The following is a 24381-nucleotide window of genomic DNA, read 5'->3' on the forward strand; positions in this document are numbered from 1 at the left end:
TGGAAGGAGAGGGTGGGTGACGGTGGTCTGATAATTAAAGTGATCTTATCCAGATGAGGCGCCCCCAATGACAAGAGTGGAAATGCAAAGGCACAAGAGACTCTAGGTTTATCTGGAAATGGAATGATGTGGACATCCATTACAGTGCTTTAACAGAGAAAATAATAGAGACAAAGATGTTTAGACCTTTTCGAGCGAATCGTGGGAGAGAGTTATTATCATATATGGACTGAGTGGTAGTTTGGCTAGAGAGGGAGGACACAGAGCCAATCAGGGAGGCGTAGGGGACTGAATTACTGCTCAAAGCTGCAAAAAGTAAAGCCAGTTGGAGATGGGAAAAGTATTAGTATAACAGCAGTAGAAGACCGTCATAATCAACCAAAGACGCGATCAGCATATTTACTTCTGGCATGCACTGGCACATGGTCTGGAAGTATTACTTTGGAAGCTAATTACAGAGAAATCCAAGCAAACCTGCACTGATCCATTACATTCTAATTCAGGATATGTATATATCACATGCAACGATATCCTGGCGTTCAAGAATCATTATGTAAGACTTGACAGTATCGCACTGACGTTCTAGGACAAGTAATAATGGCAGAATGGATGTTTCACAGAAAGGGGAGGAAAGCTTTGTGGGAATCTGATGGTTCAGGAGAAGAAATCATGGACTAGTATACTGAATATGAGTTCTACTTCTGCGTCTGCCATCTACTAACAGGGACAAACTTCTTGTTATCAAGCACGTCAGTTTCTTCTTCTGTGGAATAAAAATGTGGGGCTAGATAAATTCTGGAGTCACTTCTTTATAACTCATTTCTTCCTCAAGTAGATAGGATGTCTGAGCAGAGAAGGGTCTTGTGGATGTAGTTCATATGTAAAGGTTCTAAAAGTAACTATCTTTTCTTTGAGGGGTGGGGAGCATTTACATTCTACAAAACAGAAAATATATGCAGTTGAATTGTCAACTTTTTGAATTCAGTTTAATACAGTTTTCTTTAGCTAACCAAATTATGATCTTACATTATGTATTCAAAATGAATAACTGTCAACATAAAAATTATGCTGAGGAATAAACGTGGGGTGAAACTCCTCCAACATGAAACTCTTATTTATTTACTTATTCCTTTCCATTATTTTATTTTATTTTTTATTGAAGTGTAGTTGATTTACAGTGTTCTGTTAGTTTCTGGTATATAGCGAAATGATTCAGTTATACATACACATATTCTTTTTCATGTTATTTTCCATTATGGTTTATTACAAGATATTGACTGTAATTCCCTGGGCTATACAGTAGAACCTTGTTGTTTATTTATTTTATATATAGCCGTTTGTGTCTGCTAATCCCAAACTCCTAATTTACCCCTCCCCCCATCTTTTCCCCTTTGGTAAACCTAAGTTTGTTTTCTATGTCTATGAGTCTATTTCTCTTTTGTAAAGAAGTTAATTTTAGATTCCACATGTAAGTGATATGTAAGGGATATGATAGTTGTCTTTCTCTGACTTACTTCACTTAGTATGATAATCTCTAGGTCCATCCATGTTGCTGCAAATGGCATTATTTCATTCTTTTTTATGGCTGAGTAGTATTCTGTTGTATATATATACAACATTTTCTTTATCCATTCATCTTCTGATGGACATTTAGATTGCTTCCATGTCTTGGCTATTGTAAATAGTGCTGCAGTGAACACTGGGGTGCATGTGTCTTTTCAAATTAGAGTTTCCTCAGGGTATATGCCCAGGAGTGGCATTCCTGGATCATAGGGTAACTCTATTTTTAGTTTTTTCTTTAAGGAACCTCTGTACTCTTATCCATAGTGGCCGCACCAATTTACATTCCCACCAACAGTGTGGGAGGATTCCCTTTTCTCCACATCTTCTCCAGCATTTATTATTTAACACGAAACTCTAGGTCGTATCAGAAAATAATCACCAAGGGTCTGTTGCAAAAGAGTGTTATACAATTCTCCCCAAACTTCTCCATTGTCCAACGTGGAAAAAAAAAATTTACAGGATATAATCAAGCATGCTAGAATCTGAATAAAAAAGCAGACACTAAGAAAACTATGAATTTGACCTCACTGTGGTCTCTTTTCAGTCTTTTGTCTGGCAAGCTGGCTTTGCTCACAGTCTGTGAATCAACGTTTTATTACAACAGTGTTTTCACAGTTGCGCAATTTGAGGTGTTTTAAAATTCCTTTTTCCCAGGCTGCACACCTGACCAATTAACTCAGAATAGCTGGGTATGGGAGCCAGACATCGGTTGATATTTTGAAAGTTCCCCGGTAATGAGTCTCAGTCCTTTGGGAATTTCTGATGGGGGCAGGGGGCTGTAACTTTATTTTTTTCGTTCAAGAATCAGAGTTTATGAGAATGAGATCAGCTTTCTCCTGGTGATACCCTTGAACCTGCTCTAAGTCTCCATTAGCGAGCTTTAGTGCTTTAGCTATTATTAACAAGAACTTGAAGTGCAGCTCACAGCTGATGAGGGCTTGCCAGGGTCACAACCCCATCAGTTCAAAGCTACAAATGCACAACATAAATGTATTTTAAAGGCACACGTTGCATCTGAGCGGAGTTTTCATTCTGAAGCTATGATACCACAATATACACTGTCAACAGGGAAAATGACAGAGGTAGTCACTGAAATCTGCCTTAGGTTGGAGGAGAAAACATGATGGCTACTTTTTTTTTTTTTTTTTTTTTTTTTTTTTTGCGGTACGCGGGCCTCTCACTGTTGTGGCCTCTCCCGTTGCGGAGCACAGGCTCCGGTCGCGCAGGCTCAGCGGCCATGGCTCACGGGCCCAGCCGCTCTGTGGCATGTGGGATCCTCCCGGACCGGGGCACGAACCCGCGTCCCCTGCAACGGCAGGCGGACTCTCAACCACTGTGCCACCAGGGAAGCCCGATGGCTACTTTTAACAGGAAAAATATTTGTGACAGTAACTGCATGGTGGCTTCCTTATAAGATGTAAAACTTTAAAATCGTGGCATTGTAAGCTGAGAGGTGCCTTAGAGATTACTTAGTCCAGCATTTTCATTTTATACAAGAGGGCTCTGAAGTCTAGAAAAGTTAAGTGACCTGTATATTTTAGCCTATCTAGTCAACAACAAAATCTTAAGTGGTTTTGGCATCTTTACTGTTTTATTTCTAGGATGGAAGTTACGATCTCTTCAAGCAGGGATCAGGGTTTCCAGTGGCTCAAGCGGCCAGGTCGGTTAGGTAAATGGTTAAACATAACCAGGTACTGAACAGTAAACACTTTCACAAGTAATGTACTCCTCCCCATTTCTGTGCAACAAGGAGCCTTTTGTGCAACAAGCTGTCTTTCATTTCTCTACTTTCAGTGGTGTCTCAGGAAAGAGAAATGTTTCTCTATTTTTTAAAAAAGTAATAATAGTAAGCTTTAGATGAATGGCAACTGAACTCTGTCTCAATGTCAGGGCCATCCTTAGGGCTGGTGTAGACTGTGGAGAACTTCTAGAAGGGAGCAAAGCTCTAGCAGATATCTTTCCAGGTAGTACTACAGAGCCAAGAGGGTGAGGCTTCTCAGGCTCTCAACAGCAACTGAAGACCCAGATCATTACGTGACTTTCCTCTGTTCTCACTACTGACTCAAAATTTTGTTGAAATCCAGTAGGGGTCAAAGAAAAGACCTTTGGAGGCCACATTTGGCTAACAAGATTGTGATCTCTGTTTTAGAAGAGCAAAATGTTCCTTTGGTGTGTGAATTAAAATCAAAGAGGGTTGAGAGTGACAGGAAGCATGTTTGTGTCCACAGGCACCGGGAGAGACACTGGCGGGGGCGGGGGAGCGGGACAGTGTATACTTCTCGCATGATTCACTCTCTGTGGGTTCATCTATCCTCCCCTCCCCTCTCACATTAATTCCACTAGTAAGGAAAGTGAAGCTCAGAGGGGTAAAAGGACTTGATCAAGGTCATCATTATCAGAAAAACTATGGCTATGTGGGGAATCTGATCCCAGACCTTGTCAATTCTCATTTAGGGAACTTCTCATTATGCTATGCTGTCTCTTAAATCATTGAACACCCCAGGGAGAGTGGTGCCATGTACATAAATATGGGCTTGTGAAACTGTTCGGGCTACTTATTCAGTAACAAAGGAACATAAACTACCCTCAGTTTGAGAAAATGTATCAATAACGTACTAGCTTCATTTAGAAGGTATGCCTGTGTGACTGGTGGGGAACAGGTAAAGGGCACTTATACACACACCTGCATTGTTGAGTCACTTGTTACCAAAACTTTGTGAGCTTCCATGAAAATATTTTGAATGTATACCTTTAGTTCGTGTTAAAAACTGCAGTGCTATTCAGCAGAAATTTCTTTTTTAAAAAAACCTAATTTCCCATGTTTTTGCTTTTCAAATGTTCTATTTTACTCGGTCAGTAATCTAACCCACGGTAAGTTTCAAATGACTTTTTTATCTGTAGAGAAATGTTTATCAAATACTTGCCATATTTTTTAACCTTGTATTATAAATGCCAACAGGCACTTTACAACTTTATAACAGTTTTGTTAAGTGGAGGTTTTGAGGTCACTAAGAGTGGTGGAACATCTTTTAGATGATTTTTCCTGATAATATTTATGTGTGATAATGCAGTAATACTCTCTTCATGGTTTTCCTTTCCAACAAATTGTGATAAAGCCTGAAGAAAAGGTTGTGGTCATGGAACAGGGAGAAGTTAATTTGTTCATCAAATCAGAAGTATACCTACCTGACTTAATAAATCATAGCAACTTAGTTTATAAAATATTTTTCAGCTTTTAACATAATATGTACTACTTAGCCTAACCTGAATAACTACAAATACTCTATGTTTACAATGTGCCTCACAAATGAATGGTAAATTAAAGACAAACGAGAAGATCGATTTGTACGGTATAATTGCTTGTTGGTACAACAGTGACAGTTTGACTTAATCCCTGACTAGGATCATCATTAAGGGAAAGATACTACAAGAGTGCTTCTTCAGGTAAGCACTATATGGCATAATTAAAAATCTTTTTTATGTGGGATTTCTCAAACTGAAGAATTTGAACAAACTATGTTTCTTTATATCAGAAATATACCATTTATATACCATAGATTCAATGAACCAATGTTTCTGAAATATAAGATAAAAAGAATACATCTGGTGTCCTTAATCTAGACCATGTGGCTTAGTTTCCTACGATACAAAATATGAATATAAGGAGATATATGTAAAGATGGATCTTGTTAGCCCTGATCCACTTAATACTACTAATGCATCAGAAGAGATGTCTCAAGAGCTTTCAAAACCACTCAGTTGCTGTGCAGACATTCCTGCTGCTGATACTGCTATTTCTGATACGTTAACTTTTTATGAGTTTGTTTTTGTTTTTCACAGCCCATCAATCTCCTACCATCCATGTATGCTTTAGGGCAAAACATATTAAGGTCATCCACAAAATGAAAATGAGGCTTTTATGTTGTAACATCTGATCATCTATTTTTTAATCTCTTTTCCTAAAAGGTGCAAGTACAAACAGTAGAGTTTTTGTTTTGTTTTTATAAATTTATTTATTTTTGGCTGTATTGGGTCTTTGTTGCTGCATGCGGGCTTTCTCTAGTGGCAGTGAGCAGGGGTACTCTTCATTGCGGTGCACGGGCTTCTCATTGCAGTGGCTTCTCTTGTTGTGGAGCACGGGCTCTAGGCACGTGAGCTTCAGTAGTTGTGGCATGTGGGCTCAGCAGTTGTGGCTTGCAGGCTCTAGAGCGCAGGCTCAGTAGTTGTGGCACATGGGCTTAGTTGCTCCGCAGCATGTGGGATCTTCCCGGACCAGGACTTGAACTCGTGTCCCCTGCACTGGCAGGTGGATTCTTAACCACTGTGCCACCAGGGAAGCCCCTAACAGTAGAGTTTCGTTTTTGTTTGGAAAAAAAAAAAATTTTTTTTTTTGGTGGGGGAAGGGAGGATTCTGAGGAAGGGGTACAGATACTGGGAGAAAGAATTTTGCAGGAAAAGAAAATTCTAAAAACTTTGGACCAACCAAAGTGGGTTGGTCCTTGGGGAGAAGTTTGCAGGCACCAAGAAAGGTGGTGACTAGTGTACCATATGATGCGATTAGTTATATGTTCCTTTACTCCTTTTTTTATACTAGAGAAAAAGCTTATTTCTTTAAGATGCTGAACTTCTAAATTTGCTTTGCTGGAAAAAGTAGAAATTGGAACACATATCAGTCATTTCTTTGGTTTTCTGATAAATCACCATCTTTTGACAGTAGTATATTTATCTTAGTCATTTTGTGCCATTCTAGAGGCCACTGCCCAGAGGGGCTACTCGGTCCGTGAAAGCTTTATACAATACTTCAAAAATATTTGGAATTGTCAGTCTCTATCAAAATGGTAAATGTGCCTACCCTAGGACTCTGCCATCACACTTCCAGGTGTCTATCATACAGAAATAACAACAAGACGTGAAAAGATCTGGGCTCAGTGCTGCTCATTACAGTATTATTTGTAAGAGCAAAATACGGGAAATAACTGAGCATCCATTAATGAGGATTGAGTTCATATATTTTGTGACCTCTGTAGAACAGAACAGCATCAATACTCTCACCTGTTAAAAAGGAGGTAAAACCTAATACAGTAACTTGGAAACAGGTCTATTTTTATGCAGTTAAATGGTAAAACAGGAAATTTCATGTATATGCATCTGTGTATATACCTGCTATATATTTTATCATTTAAATAACTGTATATACATATTAAAAAATCTGGAAGGATATGCATGGAGCTCTATATGGTAGATATTTCTGGAGGGTCAAATTGGAGTAGTTATAGGAAATCATTTACTTTTTATTTTAAATATTTCAAAAGAAGAAAAATAAGTGGTGAGATGAAGAGTAATTTTTCTTTTTTAAGTGTTTTTTTTTGCCTTTTACAACTTATGAAACTTTTCAAACACACACAAAATGTAAATAATATAATGCACAACTGTATAGCCATAACCTACGTGTAACAGTTGTTAACAAGCTTATTTTCTATTTAAAAAATTTTCTTCAATAAACATAATTAAGAAATGTTGATGGGGAGGATTATAAAATGACTTGGAAATTTTTTTAACAGAAAAAAAGAAAAGTTTCCTCCCAGCAAAAAGAGTTCACTTTTGTTCAACATGTAACTCATCTCTCAGCCATCCTAACACATACCCAGTTCCCACGGTCTACAAAAATGTCTAAGGCTTAATAGAAGCTTCACTAAAAGCATCTTTTGTAAGTGAATCTTTTCTTCCCTTCCTCCACAGATCTTAAAGGCTTGTAAAACACTGATGAGCAGTTAATAATGCTAGAAAATTCTTCTACTACATCTCTTCTCTCATTTACTCATCTTGTCCATTTTATTCCATTACCTGCTTGAGGTGAAAAGTCTCACCTTAGCTAAATGATCCCTTCTACACCTAGCTCTCGATTTTACATTGCTAAATCATTGGTGACACAGCAATGCTACTTCAACTGACATATTCCACACCAGTTCTGACTGTCCCCACACACCAATAACTGATGACTCAACGTTGTAAACCATACTCTCCTAAGAGATTAGGTAGTTCAGGTTCTTGCAAATACAACCTGGCTGTATACTGCCATCTGAACCTTAACAGACAGATAAATATATTCGTGGAAAATACCTACAAGCATAGGTACCTGCTTTTAATTGGGAAAGCATGAGCCTTCCTTGTCCTGTTCAGTTGCTTGAATACAGCGTTTCACAAACAGAGGGACTTGATTATCACCCCAGATTTGGTAAGTGTGCTAAAGCAATGTTTCTCTCCACACCCCACAGCCTCACAAAGATGGTTATTGGGAAAAGAACAGATTGCTCCGTCTTCACTCTGTGCCTTAGCTGAGCGGCAAGGGACAGAATTCTCACCTTTTCCTTTCCCTGACCCAGAGACAGATGTGCACTGCAATTAAGGAAAGAATTCTTTGAAGTACTTAATGTCAGAACTGTATTTATATGAAGTTTCAAATGTATGTGTCAGTATCTTTTAAATATGAAGCAGAATTTGGGGAAAAAAAGTCTGACTCTTTAAACCTAGACTCTCCAACAAGAATAAGTAACTTAAAATGTAAACAGATATTTCACTCACAAGGTGAATATTTTTAAAGGAAAGTAGAACTAAGAATCAGTGAACTAAGCAATATGTTTCCTTGACCTTCTGAAAGACCTACTGATTTTCAAGTGATAATGTTAGTTTGACATTTTGTCATCTACAACAGACCCATCAGAAGTGGAAATCAGTTTGCTTTCATGAACAAGTTCTGTGCTAGGGGGCTGGTTATATAAATCACAGGTTTCTGATTCCACTGAAAATCCTGGATTCTTAATTCCCTACTTATGCCCACCATTAAGAAACACTGTGAAATCTTGTAATGTTTGTGGATAATTACATACCCAAAGGTATGATGTATATAAAAGCACATTTCAAAAAGGGAAGGGCAAATGGTTTAAAAGCCAAAAAAAATAAGTAAAAATTATTTCCTGTGCAACACCTCAGAAAGGTGCTTTAGAGTAAAAGGATCATTTTATTTCATCATCCAGGAAAGCCCTTGGTTATTCGTGAATCAGGGAGGAAGAAATAGCACAACACCGTTACTTGGTTAACCATTCCAACTTCTGCTCTCATCCTGTTGGCAAGTAATTGAGGAAATTCATAGCCACTGGCTGGAATCCATACTGGCTGAAGAAAACTGTAACGTTTGTAGGAATTTCACATTGACAGCTAGGTACAATCTTCTGTGTACACTGGTCACATTTTCAGGACAGCAGGCCACATCACAGAGCTTGGGAGGCACGTAGACTATTTCAAGAAATCAGGCTTAAGCAGACTGCTTACCTGAGTACAACATAATGCTGCCTCAGTGAACAGATGTGCGAGGATCTTGGGACAATTTCTCCTGTCCTATTCTCTTCCTCTACTAAATCCTCTCTCCTTTTTACTGTTTGCCTACTTTATTCTACTATCCATTTGAGGTGAGAAGTCTAATCTTAGTTAAATGATACCTTCTTATATACCTAGGTCCCCATTTTAATTTGGTAAAGTCATGGGTGATATAAGCAACGTCACTTCAGTTGTAACCTTCATTCTCCTTTCCAGTGACTTATATGGAATTTAGCAGGTTCTCTCCATAAATGGATCTCATATTCCCACATACATTGGGGAAATTAGATTCTTTATAGAGTTCTTGAACATGGAGGTGTCTTGGTTAAAGGCATTTATATTTCCCTACCTGCAGCCACCAGCACTCTGCTAATAATCCTTTCTACCCAGGTGCCATTCATGTGTTTATGCCTGGAAACATTCTCTGATGGTGCTGGGGGTGGTGAGGGATAGCACTCCCACTGGCTCTCTTCTTTTGGGGCTACTATCGCCTTTATACTCAGCCTTTTAAATAAATTCCCATATGGGAGATTTTTGGCCATGTGAAAATTTTCTTTTACTTTTTATGCTGATGAAGGTACATCTTTTGCTTTTTAAAGAACAAACCTCATTTGAGATAGAATTTTAAAAAAACAACCCACTTCTATGATGACTTGTATAGCCACATTAAAAAATGCCAGGCATTTCTTTTAACTGAATAGTTTCTAGTTACTATGACATATCTACACGTAAGATAAAAAAATACGCTAAACACAATAAACTGTGTATTTTCAATTCAAAGCAATTCACTGCAAATGTGTAGTTTAATAAAATCTGTGGTGTACCATACTGTGAATAGAATATCCATTTGACACACAAAAAAACTTTCAAACAATTTGGGGTGCAATACTACCAACAAGTTTTAATCAAATAGACTTCTTAGATCAGCTCTTTAATTTTGTCCATTATCGTTAGGTATTAAGACAGTGCCACTCAGTTTTACGTTTTTACCTCTCTCTACTCTTTGTTATTTGGCATAAATAAGATTTAGGTGAAAGAAAGTGAAATAGAGCTAGCCTTAAATTAACAATACTGTACAAAATGCCCCTCAGCAGGAATAATATTTTTCCTCTGTTGAAGCAGTTAATGTTCTTTAATTTAAGAAACAGACACGTTTTTCTTATCCTCAGTCACTTAGTGTGTCTCCCCAGTAAGAAACCTAAATTGGTCAGTGAGATTTAGTTTCGGTAGTATTTTAAAAGATACAGATTTTTTCCTCATTTTGTTTTTCTCCCTCCCTTCCCCTTTCTTTCAGAGTAACACAGACACAAATTAATAGGGGAATCGAGAAAAAAATGCATTCTTTCCCAATGGGATGGATGAGGTAACATCCATCCATCCATCCATTCATTTGCTTTATAAGATGAGAAACTGAATTCTTTCCAGATAGGTGTCATGGAAAATAATCAACCATGCTAAGCCCATAAAAATGGTAGATATTCTTTTATGTATTTATTTTTTTTTTTTGCGGTACGTGGGCCTCTCACCGTTGTGGCGTCTCCGTTTGTGGAGCAGGCCCAGCGGCCATGGCTCACGGGCCCAGCCGCTCCGCGGCATGTGGGATCTTCCTGGACCGGGGCACGAACCCGTGTCGCCTGCATCGGCAGGTGGCCTCTCAACCACTGCACCACCAGGGAAGCCCCCGGTAGATATTCTTAAGACTATAGTTCTTCCAAAATTTGAAGGGAATTTTTTTTTTTTCTTTTTTCCACCCCACTTCAGATTTACACAAAGAATGTAATTTCCTTTCAAGACATATGTTTTGGTATGTCTCAATAATAGTAAAGTAAAAGAGAAGGACAAAGAATTGTTTGAAATAAAGTGATCTATTCACCTCTCAAGGCGATATCAACGGGGCTATAAAACTTTCAGTAAACACTGTGTTACGGACAAGAGGAGTCATGCCTCTTACCTGGTGTTTGGAAATTAAGGCGCCTCAGTTCTACTGGGTCTGTTGGATGGTGTGAAGGGACCTCCTTACTGTTTGGTATGCTGCTCTTTCTAGAATCAGACTCTGCCCTCTTCCTATAGGGAGAGAATAAATATTTAAGAGTAAGACAACCAAAAAAATGAAAAGATTAAAAAAAAAGCAGAGTTATGCCCCTCCTAACCCACCACCCCCCATTTTCAGGTTTAAAACTTTGTGACTTTGTTCAGGTAACTTTTTTTTTTTTTTTTTTTTTCCCTCAGTATGCGGGCCTCTCACTGTTGTGGCCTCTCCCGTCACGGAGCACAGGCTCAGCGGCCATGGCTCACAGGCCCAGCCGCTCCGCGGCATGTGGGATCTTCCCGGACCAGGGCATGAACCCATGTCCCCTGCATCAGCAGGCGGACTCCCAACCACTGCGCCACCAGGGAAGCCCTGTTCAGGTTACTTTTTTCTCTCCTAGCCTACTGTATTTCCTCAGGTCCGTAATTTTTAAGTGGATCATCTCAAAGTCCTCCTTTATCTCTGGATTTAAATAATTCAGTGATTCTGCCTTTAGGCTTAAGGAGGTGTTGGTGAGATAGGTTTGGAAACTTGTTTAGCTTTTTCTCCCTCATCCACTAGTTCTATTTGTGAGGGATAGGATAGAGTAACCCTAGTAACCAATACTAAAATTGTGGTTACCATGGGAAAAAAACTCATAGAAACTACTGGGCCTCAAGCTAAACAGCTAAATCTGCCCCCCTCCTTTTCCCTTTAGGATACATGACTGGGGGCTACCAAGTGGACCTGCCCTGGATTTTCCCATAACCAGATAAATACAGTAAGTGCATTTCTAAGATTTCCAGTTAACCTAATACCTGGTAGGAGAATCAGGACCACACAAAACCAACATCCCTTTTCTCTTTTCAAATCCCAAGGAAAAAACAGTATCAGCTGTTTATGGTGTCAAGCTAACTCTCTTTGCTTAAGGTGTCATAATGTAATTTTAATAAATGTCTATGCAAGAAATGTGAGGTTATCTCGTAAGGTTTATCCTTTTTTTTTTTTTTTTTTTGCCCCCCAAACAAATAATCACAGAGTAGTAGCTAGCTATTTTCTTTAAGGTTGAATTAGATTAAAAACTCACTTAACTAATGGAGAACTTTTCAAACAGTGCTTTATTCCAAATACGGATTCCAGCAATCTCCAGGCCGGAGGCATAATCCTAGCATCTCACCCCTTCTCAGAGCAAAGGCATTCTTATTTGGAGAAAGGGGGCAGCAGTATTTAGGAACTCTCCCTTTCTCTTTTTGATATGACGGTGGTACAGTTCGTTAGTGTTGCTGTGGCAGTGGGCTCTCATTCAGTGCCACCCAGGTTGTTCCACGGTTAGCCAGAGGGCTCCTGTTAAATAGCCTTTCTTTCCATCTCTGCTCATCTGTATAGAATAAAACCAACCAGGGGATGAAGGGAAGACTGATGTGAAGGGAAAGCACACTTGATTTGCTCAAGTGCAATGCCTTCAGCAAAACATCCTCAGTGGAATGAATTTTGGGGGTGAGTCCTGTTAGACACCTTGCTCTCTCAGAACCTTGGATTAACCTGTCTCAGGCTTCTCTGTTTCCACCTAAAAGTGTCAGGTATAGCCTTAGGACAGAGCATACTGCCAAGCCCTACTACCAATCGGAGGAAAGCAGTGAGTTGGAGGCATGCCAAAGGTACTGGCAGCTCCAGTTATATGGAGTGGAAAATGAGAAGGAAAGGAAAAGAAGAGATGGAGAACTGGTCCGAGAGATATGAGAAGGAAGAGAAAAAGGGTCTAGGAAGACAATGGGAAAGAAGGATATGATGACCACTTTCACAATAGAAAATGTCACCGTGTTTGTGCTGGGGGTATGTGCCTCACAATACAGAGAGACGTTTTACTCTCGAAGATGCAGAATCTAAATGAGTTAATGAAACACCACCGAGTGTGTCCAATCAATCCCACGTGTAACAAACATATGGTTGGTCCTCTCCAAGTAATCCCAGTGGCCCTTTTCAGGTTTGGGTCTTTTCACACAATTTGGCACATGGCTTTACTGATGTGCCAGATCCAATGACTGAAAACTGGATTTTTATCCCTTTTCAAAATGGCTCTACAGTCTTTCTTGCAGGATTACGGAAACCACATGAAGAAATATCTGGGCAAGGAGACCCTCACCCTTGCAGATATTGTGGGACACCCTCCTTATCTTCCTTTGCGCTGAGGCCAGGCTGAGTGATGTGAGACACAGGGAAAGAAAAGAATACTCTCTAAAGACATTTACTCGGTTTCTCTGGCGCCAGGAAAGTTGAAAATGCCATCTTGTTGCCCGATGAGTCTCGGAAAGCCCAGAGCATGGGGACTGAAGTTACAATTCATAATTGTAATAAATGGGAGGGGTGTCCTGACATTATAACTAACATCTCCCTCACCTAATCTGTCCAAGTAAGATAATCTCCAAGAAATCAGACTCCAGAAGTCCGAGCCAGCTAGGAAAATCAGCTGTTTAAGTTTTATTTTGCTTCATTTAGTTTTGATGATCACAACATGGGTAATTCCGGCTGCCCACACTCTTTATCACATTATTTTTAAACAGAAATGTGTTAAAATGTTTGTTTTCTAACAAAGAATTTCTAAGGAAGATTTGCAAGATGAAGAGTTTGGTCATCATCAGTAACAGTGGTCATTTTTAAAAACTGAATTTACTGTTGCAAGGTATTAAATGGCGTATAATGATCTAAATCAGTCCCAACAGGAACGTAAGGAATGACATTTTAATTTTTTTCTGCTAAGTTTTCAGAGGTCTCATTATTCTCATTTTCGTCTACTGATAGAAAAAAGCAACAAATAGTGACTTGAAACAGATACTGAATTTTGCCTCACTGTTTTCTTTTTTCTATTAGGATTATAAAGCCCTACGGTTAAGTTTATTTCTCACAGTGAGAAGTATCTACCACGTGCAGGGGTTATCTGGGTGAAAGGAAAATAGAAGATCACATGACATTTCAGGTATGGCAGAAACTGCTAATACCATAAAAATATGTGGTTTTTCGGGGGCTGTGAATACTGTACACCAAAAATGCTGCTCTGTGGTCTAAGCGGGGTTTTATTTTCACTTATTCTCACCTGGTTCTTATCTACAGGTAAAGTGGGGAGCAAAAACAAAAGGATGATCTTGTGGCAGATTATATATATCTATTTACTTGGAACAAAGATATTCAGACATACGAGTACAGGCTTTTGGAAGAAATATATTTATTTGAATATTCATAGAGATTTCAAAGAAATCAATTCAGACACTTAACGATTCTGACATCATTAAGAATGGAACCCCAGCTCTACGACTATTGGTGTGAATCTCCTTGGGTAAGTCAACTACAACCTTCTTAATTTCTTCACTTATAAAATAGAGAAGGAGTGTTAAAAGATGATATCTAAATTGTGGCCCATTTCTCTCATTTTAATAGAACAAGAAGGTAGGGATGAAACTGTGAAATGAGGCCAGTGTTATAATGAGAAGGTGGATCTCTGAGTGTATTAACTAGATTCAAAGTGTTTCGACTTTGGGCTAGAAAAACTATTTTGCATGTGTTTTCTGCTGTATTAATGGCAAGCACACCTCCTCAGAGGTAGTCTGAGTTTCCTGCCAGTGAAAGTGTAATAAGTGATTTTAGGGACAATAATACAGCAGTAATTCTCAAACTTTAGTGTGCCTCGGAGTCGCCTACGAGAGCTTGTTAAACGGCAGGCTGCTGGACCAACTCCCAGAGTTCCTGATTCAGTAGTTCTGGGATTTGGGGGAGCCAAGAATTTGTGTCTCTACCAAGTTCCTAGGTGACGCTGATGCCACTGCTGCTTGTCCAGGGGCCACTCCCAGAGAACCCCTGGAATACAGCATTGGGAGGGAGGCGGGTTAGAGGAGCATTGAGATCCTTTTCTTACTTTGATCAGGAATTCATATATAGACATCTAGGTATGTGTTAGAAAGCTGCAAGGTTAGCTGCGACTGATCAACAGATAAGCAGTATAGGGATTATTATTGTTATTATTGCTATTATTATTCAAGGCTGGAAGACAGGGAGATCATTTGGAATTAAAGATAAGTTTTCACTAAGGCACTGACATCGACATTAGCAGGGTGTGAGAATGCTAGTATTCCTGTACACAGTGTCTTGAGATCAAACTTCAGTAAAAACAAACAAAAGAAAAATGGCTTACATTAACACATACAGATGCTCATTTAACCTTGACTACAAAGAAAACTCAGACTGGTTTTAGTACCTTCTAAATTTGGCTTTAAATACTCTATTGTCTTCATATATAGACAAACTATTTCCCCCCGAATCATTTTAATATCAAAATTATTTTATATATCTAGGCTTCGTCCATCTTCCCCTTGCCAGTTTCATCTTTTAGAGCCAACCTCCACCCTCGCCCCCTCAATACCTCCGAAGTCTACCCGTATCTTTTTTTTTTTTTTTTTTTTGTACTGAGCATGAAAGGGGTTTGTTCTCTATTCCTCACCTGTCAGGTTTACTGCTCCATTTTAATGCAGCAAAGAAAGAAAAAGAAAGGCTAAGTGTTAGTTGGCCAATGGTAACAAGAGTAACCATGACAACCAAGATTTAACAGTGCCCAGAATCAGGGATATATAACACATTAGAAAATGATAGCATATCAAAATATTTAAAGGCCTCTAGACATGAAGCAAATGGAAGACATGAGCGTACATGGCTAAGCAAAACATTTGTGTGTGTGTGTTAGTGTCAGACTCGCTTTTATCCATCAATCTACAAAACACTGCCACAATTAATTATATCGCAGGAAGTGTTTGATGGTAGAGATATAATTTGATTTTTACAAAACACGCCATGAGACAACTGCTACTGTACTTAATGGGAATATGACCTCATTCCATATAAGAAATTTAGTTCATTTAAGAATCTTCAGTTAAGAGATACAGCATTCCTTTAATGATTTAAAACGCCTGCAAATTGCATTGACCTGCACAGAAATCTACACCATTGCATAATACACCACAAGATTACGAAAGTGGCAGAAATGATTTCTTCAAACACCTTTTGACAAGTAAGGTGATCGTAAGTCTTTTTCTTCTAGTAAAAGATTAAATACATTTTCAGTTTTGGAAAATGTAGTATTCATCATTATAGGCCTACAGAGCATGACCCATTTATATAGCTGTGCTAATCCAGAGAAGTATTTTTATTACCAGCCACTGACATGACAGATATCTTCCTAGTCACAGAGGTGCTGCTGCCTGTGAACACTTGCAGCTCATTCTCATAGACACTTGCACCTGTGATAATATGTGTATTGTTTAACCATGTTCTTTGGGCAGAGAGTAGAACCTTCACCTGAAGAGAATTCATCTCAACGGTCTTCATGTTGAGGCAAATTGCAAAGTGTTTAGGGAGTTCTCAAGTGCAAAAAATAAAGGTGCCAGGTCCACTTCAATGCGAATGAAATAATACACACCCATATTGCTGGAGGATCTGGCTTTAAGGCAATCCAGTCCATTTCTTTTCAAAAATACAAAGTCCACATTTAAATTGTACAAACACACACATACAAAGTGAATAATGAAAATGATATCAAACACACAGGTTCTTCTTTTTATTCTTAAAATAATTTAGCTGGTTGCACCAGGCTTGTAAAAATTCCTACCAGTGTTCTCAGCTTGCTTAGTTTTAATCCGTGAGGTCATCAGTCAATCAGTTGTAGGAAAATCTATTCCTCTGAGAGGAAGAGAAATACCTAGTGAACTGCCAGTTCTGTATACGAAAAGGCTGTTGAATATGAGGATGAACCAGTGCATGGCGTGCGCTTCACTCCCTCTGCCACAGCGACGTCAGCCTTACTGCACACGTGGGTACAGAGCTGGTACCAACCAATATCTAAGTTTGAAATCTTTGGGAAGTGGTGTATTAAAAATTACAGGCTGAGGGTTTTATTACAGCTCTTGCCAGTCAAGATGAACGTGATAATCAGTGATGGAGTAAACAAGAGGAGGGAACTGAGTGTATCACTATTGGACTTGTGTAAATTTGATTATTCAGTAGCCCCCTGTACCATGCACTCTACCGGGCACAAGGAACACAATGAGGAATAAGACGGAGTCCTTGACCTACAGTTTAGTGGGGGGAGAAAGCCAAGAAAATGGGCAATGGCAGTGATGGCGTAGGTTCTATAATATAGAGAAGTAGAAAGTGCTCTAAGAGCGTACAGCAGGGGACCCTAAGGCAGCCTGAACTGGTACAGCCCAGAGGACAGGAGGAGGACAGTCACTCAGAAAGGCTTTCATTTAGTAAGTGGATCTTAGCTTAGCTTATTTCTAAAAGGTGAGTTAGGTTTTGCCAGGCCAGGAGGAGTGGAGTGAGAGGAAAGGCATTGCCCAGAGCGGAGGGGCGTGGCAGCCTATTTCTTCATAGCATCTCAGAATAAATAGTCTGGACTGCATTGCTTTCCTTTGATAACACCTTGGAAATATACGTAGGGTTGATACAAAAAGAAGACTTAAAGAGGCAGAGCCCACAGGGAGCCAATGTTGGATCTGGGAAAAGGTGAAAAAGCTGAAGTCTGTATTTTAGTCACAGCTACCTCATGGTCTTCACACATAAACTAAACATCTTGGGGGTGGGGATGGAAATTATTTACTCTCTACAGTGTCCACTCACATTAGACTGAATTTGGTCTAGACCATGCCTTAGCGCTTTCCAACCTCCTAATCCTTTTTTTTTTTTTTTTTTCCTTCCATACTACACGGTAAATACTTCTCAGCCATCTTGAAATGCTTTTCGTAGTCAGTCAGGTTAACATTTTATTTTAAGAATATTTTCTCTAGGAATAATTCCTGGACAGTTTTAGAACTAGCGACTGAAAAGCCTTACATGTGTAGCAGATGTGCAGGGTAGATGAACATCAAAGAGCATTCAATTGCTTTATGGATTCTTTTTTCTCTGTAGGGGAGGATAGATGAAGGGCACCATGGAGTCATTTAGAAGACTTACACATGCACTGGAGGCAGAAATAATATAGTATTAATTCTGTTACTTGGGTTTTTTTTTAGGTTCTCAGATTAAAAAAGGTCAATTATCTAATCTACATACTTATTTTCTAAAAGTGAAGAAACCGAGGCCAGGAGTGGTAGCATGACTTTCTACCCCATAGAGCCAGCTAGTCACAGAGCTGGGACTTGAACTCAGGTTTCTTGCTTCCTAGTTTAGTATTTTTCTAAACTTTGCTACCTCTTCTCTCTGCAGTTTAAATTGTTAAATCATTGTATGTATCACATACAGAGTACCGGATTTCCAAAAATTCCTAGTGCAAGGAAATTAACACTAAAGACCTACCAAACACGTTTTACTATTCTGATGGCCCTTTAGGCCATCAATGACATGTTTTGTCATTGATTATCAATATATTATAGTTTTCAAATGATTAAATTTAAAACAGAGTCAAATGAATAGAATGTGAAAGTGTGCTCTTCCATATTAACATAATTAATAGGGATAAGTCTCAAAGTCTCCTCAGAGAGCTCAGTGAAATGTATTTGTTTACATGGACGAAGCATTACAAGTAGTCTTGTAAACAGGTGTGTATTACACCAGGATATATGTGAGTCACCAATATTTTATACTCATTCCCTACTCAAAGTATTATTTGCACACAGGAAGTGAAATACTTTAAAAGTAATAATGCTGATAATAATAATACATTCCATTCTGAGTCATTACCAGTGACCTATGTATAAACTGAAAGGCACCTAAAAAGAGGGATGTAGTGTGTTTGTTTGTTATGTGATTTTCTTTGCTCAGAATCCAAGCTATTAAAGACACTATTCATTGCCTACAGAAGATTTCCTCTTGAACTGTTTCATGATAATCAGGAAGGACATTGTTGGGTCTACTTGAATTTCAAGTCAGGAATGTTCTCTACTGCTGAAGCAAGCATTTCTATTTCAGAAATGCTTCATGGGCTTTCAGATGGTTAGCTAAATATACTTAGCATTCGAGGATGTGTGCATTTCCCAACAATTGCATTAGACGATGCTTACATATGCACACACTGAAATGCAACTTCAACAGTCATAAAAATCTTTAAATATGATGCCTCTTTTTGCAGGATTAGGAAAAATTATAACTGAGTTTATTTTTTTCAAGCACGTGTGGATAAAGAAAACTTTAAAAGGATTTCTAGCGGGTTGGCCAAAAAGCTCGCTCGGGGTTTTCCAGATGAAAGTCGCGAGCGAACTTTTTGGCCAACGCACGCATGACTTAACGATAGCCGGATAGATCCACCACTTAAGAAGAGGTAAGCATCTTGTTCATTTTGAGTAACCACACAATGTCACGTGATATGATCTAGGAATGCAACTGTCAGCCACCAGTTGTTTTCTGGTCTGACTCCCACAGCAGGATGTTACCACTTAAATAAATGTTTCACAGAAAACAATCAGAATTCTATTTTTACTTTTTTCTTCTTGTATTCTCTTCTGGTAATAAGTGCGGTACCTGGACAGCAAAGCTGTTGCTTGGACTCGGACTCACATAGGATCTCTTACTGTTTGGGAGTATGTGGGACCTCGCACTTCCTGCCCTTTAACTCTTACATAAGAGAGAAGGGATCAAATACAACAGCACACTGATAAGATACAGACTGGGATGGGAAGATTGAAACCATCAACTAAGATGTTTGGGCCTGTCAAGCACTTGCTTTTTCAGCTATTATTTTATGGAGTGGACAATTTGAGTGATGGCAGTGACCGGGAAGAATAATGATGGATTTATTTTTTTTAATTCTAGAAAGGATAGGCGATTTAATGGGCTATGGTATGAACTTCTTTAACTAACTTGTCCTTTTTTTTCTCAACTCTGGAATAGAATGGAATACAGCCTCATAAGAGAGAGTTTTTCAAGGGAGAAGGTGTCTGTCTTGCAAAGTATGTTTTTGAGTCAAAAGAAGAGCTTATGAAAAAAGAGCTATTCCAAGAACATAAGAACGAAGGAATGCAGGTAGGAATAATTAATGTAAACCCAATGAAGGGAGATACACGGGTGGGAAAAAGAGATAATGAAAATAAGATATCTTGTCAGATTAAACATGTGAGCAAGCATCAAAATGAAGACATTCTCATCTAATTTTGAAGGTCAAGGTTAAGTGAGGGAAGAAGAGAGAAAAACTGTCTTGCAGTAGAAGGAAGAGAGTAACTTCACAGTGGCATTCCGACAGACGACACACTACAAAGGAAACACAGATTAAAGGTTCATGAAAATAAAATTTGGAATGGAAGGAAAGAAAAATTGATATAAAGGGAGAGAGAGAATTCAGTCATTCTACATGTTTAAGAGAGCAGATGTTAATTGTTAAAATTTTACACATTATTATATTTTTTAGGTCAGAAAGGATTAAGGGGAAGAAGAATTACTCACGTCTTCTATCCAACTGCTTAAGCAGTGACCTAGGGGAAGAGATCTTGCTTATGTGTAATGGAGGCAGAAATGGGATTGACAAGAGTGGATCAGAAAACATGGGTAAATGTGGGTTATTTGCATCGCACCTGTGGTCAGACACTAAGTCATATTGATACGTGGGGGTATCGAGACTAAGGTTATATTTTTTCTAAAGGAGAATGGTAACTTGCATTTCCTCTCGGACACAAATGGGAAAGGGAAAAGTTCATCCTCTTCCTATCTTTTCTTTCTTTGCTCTTCAATTTTTAGCCACTTTTGCTAACTTTTGAAAATAGCCACGGGGGTGGGGGGAGGGCAGGGGATCTCAGCCAACAGGCAAGTTAGTTAGACTTATGAAATGGACACAAATGTGCCAACTTGATCTAAAACAATCCAGTGTGAGCTTCCTTGGGACTATCTGCTTGTGAATGTAGTAACATCTCAGCTGTCATGCAAAGCGCTCATTCTGCATAAGTAAGTGAGTAGCTCAGAAGATGGAGGTTGGGATCTATGCCTGCTGGGCAACAGAGTCTATACCACACGGTGAATGAGATTTTAAATAGCTGAGTCTTTACGTTTTGTTCTAACACTAATGGACACCGTTTTGTCCAGTGATTATTGGAAGTATTTCTACTAAGATCAACCACACGATGACCCTAGAAGGATAATAAAGTCTTTGCAATAGAAATATGGGGCAAACCTACCTTTTATAAAGAAGAATAGCTATGACAATGCAGATGATAAAGACCACTGCAAGGACAGGACCTACAACCCAGATCAAGCCTTCTTCTTCATCTGTGATTGGCTGTGGATCCAAATCCATTGACACAACAGGATCAGAGTAAGGGCTGGTTGCATACATCTTCTGAGGAAAAACAGAATCTATGTTAGTTAGTTAGTTATAAAATAATGCCTTTCTAGAAAGTAAGTATCTTGAGCATTAGAACATCGTGGATTTGACAATAAGTGTGTAAAATAAAAAAAGAGGGGAGAGAAAGGCAGAAAAAAGAGGTTTTTGTAGTCGAAATTTCCTTTAAAGTATTTTACAATAAAATCATTTTTGATGGTATAAGTTACTCCATAGATACTTTTTCACTGGGATCTATATGTGGCATATTAAATGATCTTATGAAGTATAAGTACCAGTCAATTAAGCGGTCACAAAATGTTCAACGAGCATTTACATTGTGCCGATGTGTTACTGTTACATGCGATGCGAAAAATACAAAATATTATAGTTCCAGCCATTAAGATATCATCACTCACTCAGTTGAGACCAAATTACAAGAAAGTAAACATTTATACAGCAATTATCAGTATTGCATTAAATTATGTAAGTAGTCCTACGTACTGCACCTGTCCAGTGTTCAAATTATAGGTGCAACACGCATGAAAGTGATAATGATATGGCTTTTTAGAAGATAACATTTTGAGAACTTACTTAAAAGGATTTAGCATAGCTATTTAATTTTATTATAGTACTGCTCAGAGGTTGGTATAACAGAAAAGGAAAACCTTAAATACACTGTTTGTGGGAATGTAAACTGGTACAGCCATCATAGAACACAGTATGTTGGTTCCTCCAAACATTAGAAATAAAAGTACAATAAAAGTACCATATGACAAATCCCACTCCTGGGTACATAGCCAAAGGAAAGGAAATCACTGTCTCAAAGAGATACCTGTGTCCTCTGCAGTATATTCACAATATCTAACACATGGAAGCAACATAAGTTTCTTTTTATGGATGAATGGATAAACGTGGTTATCTATATACACAGATAGATAGACAGATACATACACACACAACGGAACATTATTCAGCCATTAGAAGGAGAACAAAAGGAGAAAATCCTGCCATCCGCGATGACATGGATGAATCTGGAGAGCTTTATGCTAAGTGAAACAAGCCAGACAGAGAAAGACATCTATTGTATGGTTACAAGAAGAATGAGTTCTGAAAATCTAAAGTGCAGCAAGGTGACTATAGTGAGTGACACAGAACGGTATACCTGAAAGTTTCTGAGAGTAGATCTTCAACAAACATTCTCACCATACACACAAAACATACACACGAAACAGTTAAGTTTCTTGATCTTGGTAATCACAGAGTCTGTGTATACAGAACTATATAAAATCATCACATTGTGCATTTTAAATATGTGCCACTATATTTGGCAATTATTCCTCAATAAAGCTGCAAAGATATATATACATACATATATATATATATATATATATATATGGAAAGTCACTTGGTGAATGAAGGGACTGCATATGCATGAATTGTTTCTGTAATATCTTGTTTTGTTCTGTCCTATTTTAGACTCGCTCAGAAAAATATTCTCGTGACTCTGCCTCTCTTTAAAATACTATTTTTCCCACTAGAGACCAGTCCACATTCACGAGCTGCCCCACATGTCTTGAGAACAAACAGCTCACAGCTCAATAACAAAAAAAACAAACAACCCAGTTAAAAAAACAAACAACCCAATTAGAAACTGGGCAGAAGACCTAAATAGACATTTTTCCAAAGAAGACATACAGATGGCTAAAAGGCACACGAAAAGAGGCTCAACATCACTAATTATTAGAGATGCAAATGAAAACTACACAATGAGGTGTCACCACACACGGGTCCGAATGGCCATCTTCAAAAAGTCTACAAATGCTGGAGAGGGTGTGGAGAAAAGGGAACCCCCTTGCACTGTTGGTGGGAATGTAAATTGATACAGCCACTATGGAGAACAGTAGGGAGGTTCCTTAAAAAACTAAAACTAGGACTACCATATGACCCAGCAACCCCACTACTGGGCATATACTCCGAGAAAACCATAATTCAAAAGGACACGTGCACATGTGGATGATCCTCAGGTCCATCCACCCCCTTTCCAGTCTCACACAACCACATTTCTCATTACCTCATTCATGTTCCCCCAAACCGTATCAAGAATTTCTTCCTTCCTCTAACAAACAGTCTCCACTGCTGCTAGAGTTATCCTAAACTGCATCCGTAAAACCTTCAAGAGGCTCTCTAGGGATTCCTAAATAAAAGCTAGACATCTTAGCACGATTCTTAAGGGCCTCCACAATTTTGTTTGAAACTTTCTTACCACATGTAACATGTTCCATCACAATAGACTTCTTGCTGCTGCTACCAAAATGCTCTATTCTCTCTCTTTACTTTAACCCTCTCACAAGTTCCACGACATTTAGCTCCCGCAATCTGACTCCAAGGCCTCCCTTAAATTTTGCCTCCATTGAAGCTGCCTCCCCTTAACTGGAAATAATCGGTCATTTCACAAAATGTTGGTAAAAGTCATTTTAACAATTTGAAGTTATTTGTTTCTTAATGGTAGTGGCCAGGCTCTGTTTTGGTTTTTCATTTGTGTACATGCCTTATCTTCTTTAATGAAACTATAAACTCCTTGAAGGTACAGATTTATATACAGTTTGTATGCTTAAAGCAGCAAGTACAGAACTTTGCATTTAGTGGGTTCCCAGAAAATCTCTGTTGAATAAAAGAAAATGCTCATTTTTTTCCAAATGGCTGACATTATTAAAGCACGAGAGAGTATACTCATTTTTCCACTATCAGTAAATATGTTTAATTATTTGCAGTCTGCATTTTTAAACAATTAGCGCATATATTCTGACTTTAAGTAGGACAAACTCAGCAGTCAATCTGGAGAACACATGCCCACCAAATGCCTGTATGCTATTCTCTCTTTCCATTTTCCTCACTATGTCCAGGAAAGAGATTGAGCAGACTTTCGGATTTTCTAATGCATCTAAAGAATACAAGAACTCAATATGTTTCTAACCTTCTTAGGGGCTGATTTACAAAAAAAACAAACAAAAAAGATACGTACAGTGTAAGGATTTACACAAAGGGCTTAGCAAATACACTCTATGTGCAAGAAACATGATTCTTTTATATAATTAATTGCTTGTTTTGGTTTAAATTTTCCCCTTTCCATTTTGTAGGTCACACTCAAATT

The 24381-nt window shown here is 38.6% G+C and overlaps 1 protein-coding gene across 1 annotated transcript in view; it reads right to left on the reverse strand.

Annotated features, from left to right (window-relative positions):
* PTPRD (protein tyrosine phosphatase receptor type D) overlaps positions 1 to 24381 on the reverse strand; it is a 527692-nt gene that overhangs the window by 114646 nt on the left and 388665 nt on the right. Inside the window, 2 exon segments of the mRNA XM_032635461.1 lie at positions 10889 to 11001; positions 21085 to 21245. Of these exon segments, the coding sequence (XP_032491352.1) occupies positions 10889 to 11001; positions 21085 to 21245 (274 nt within the window).

The sequence above is a fragment of the Phocoena sinus genome, chromosome 6 (assembly GCF_008692025.1).
Source record: "Phocoena sinus isolate mPhoSin1 chromosome 6, mPhoSin1.pri, whole genome shotgun sequence".
Taxonomy (NCBI): domain Eukaryota; kingdom Metazoa; phylum Chordata; class Mammalia; order Artiodactyla; family Phocoenidae; genus Phocoena; species Phocoena sinus.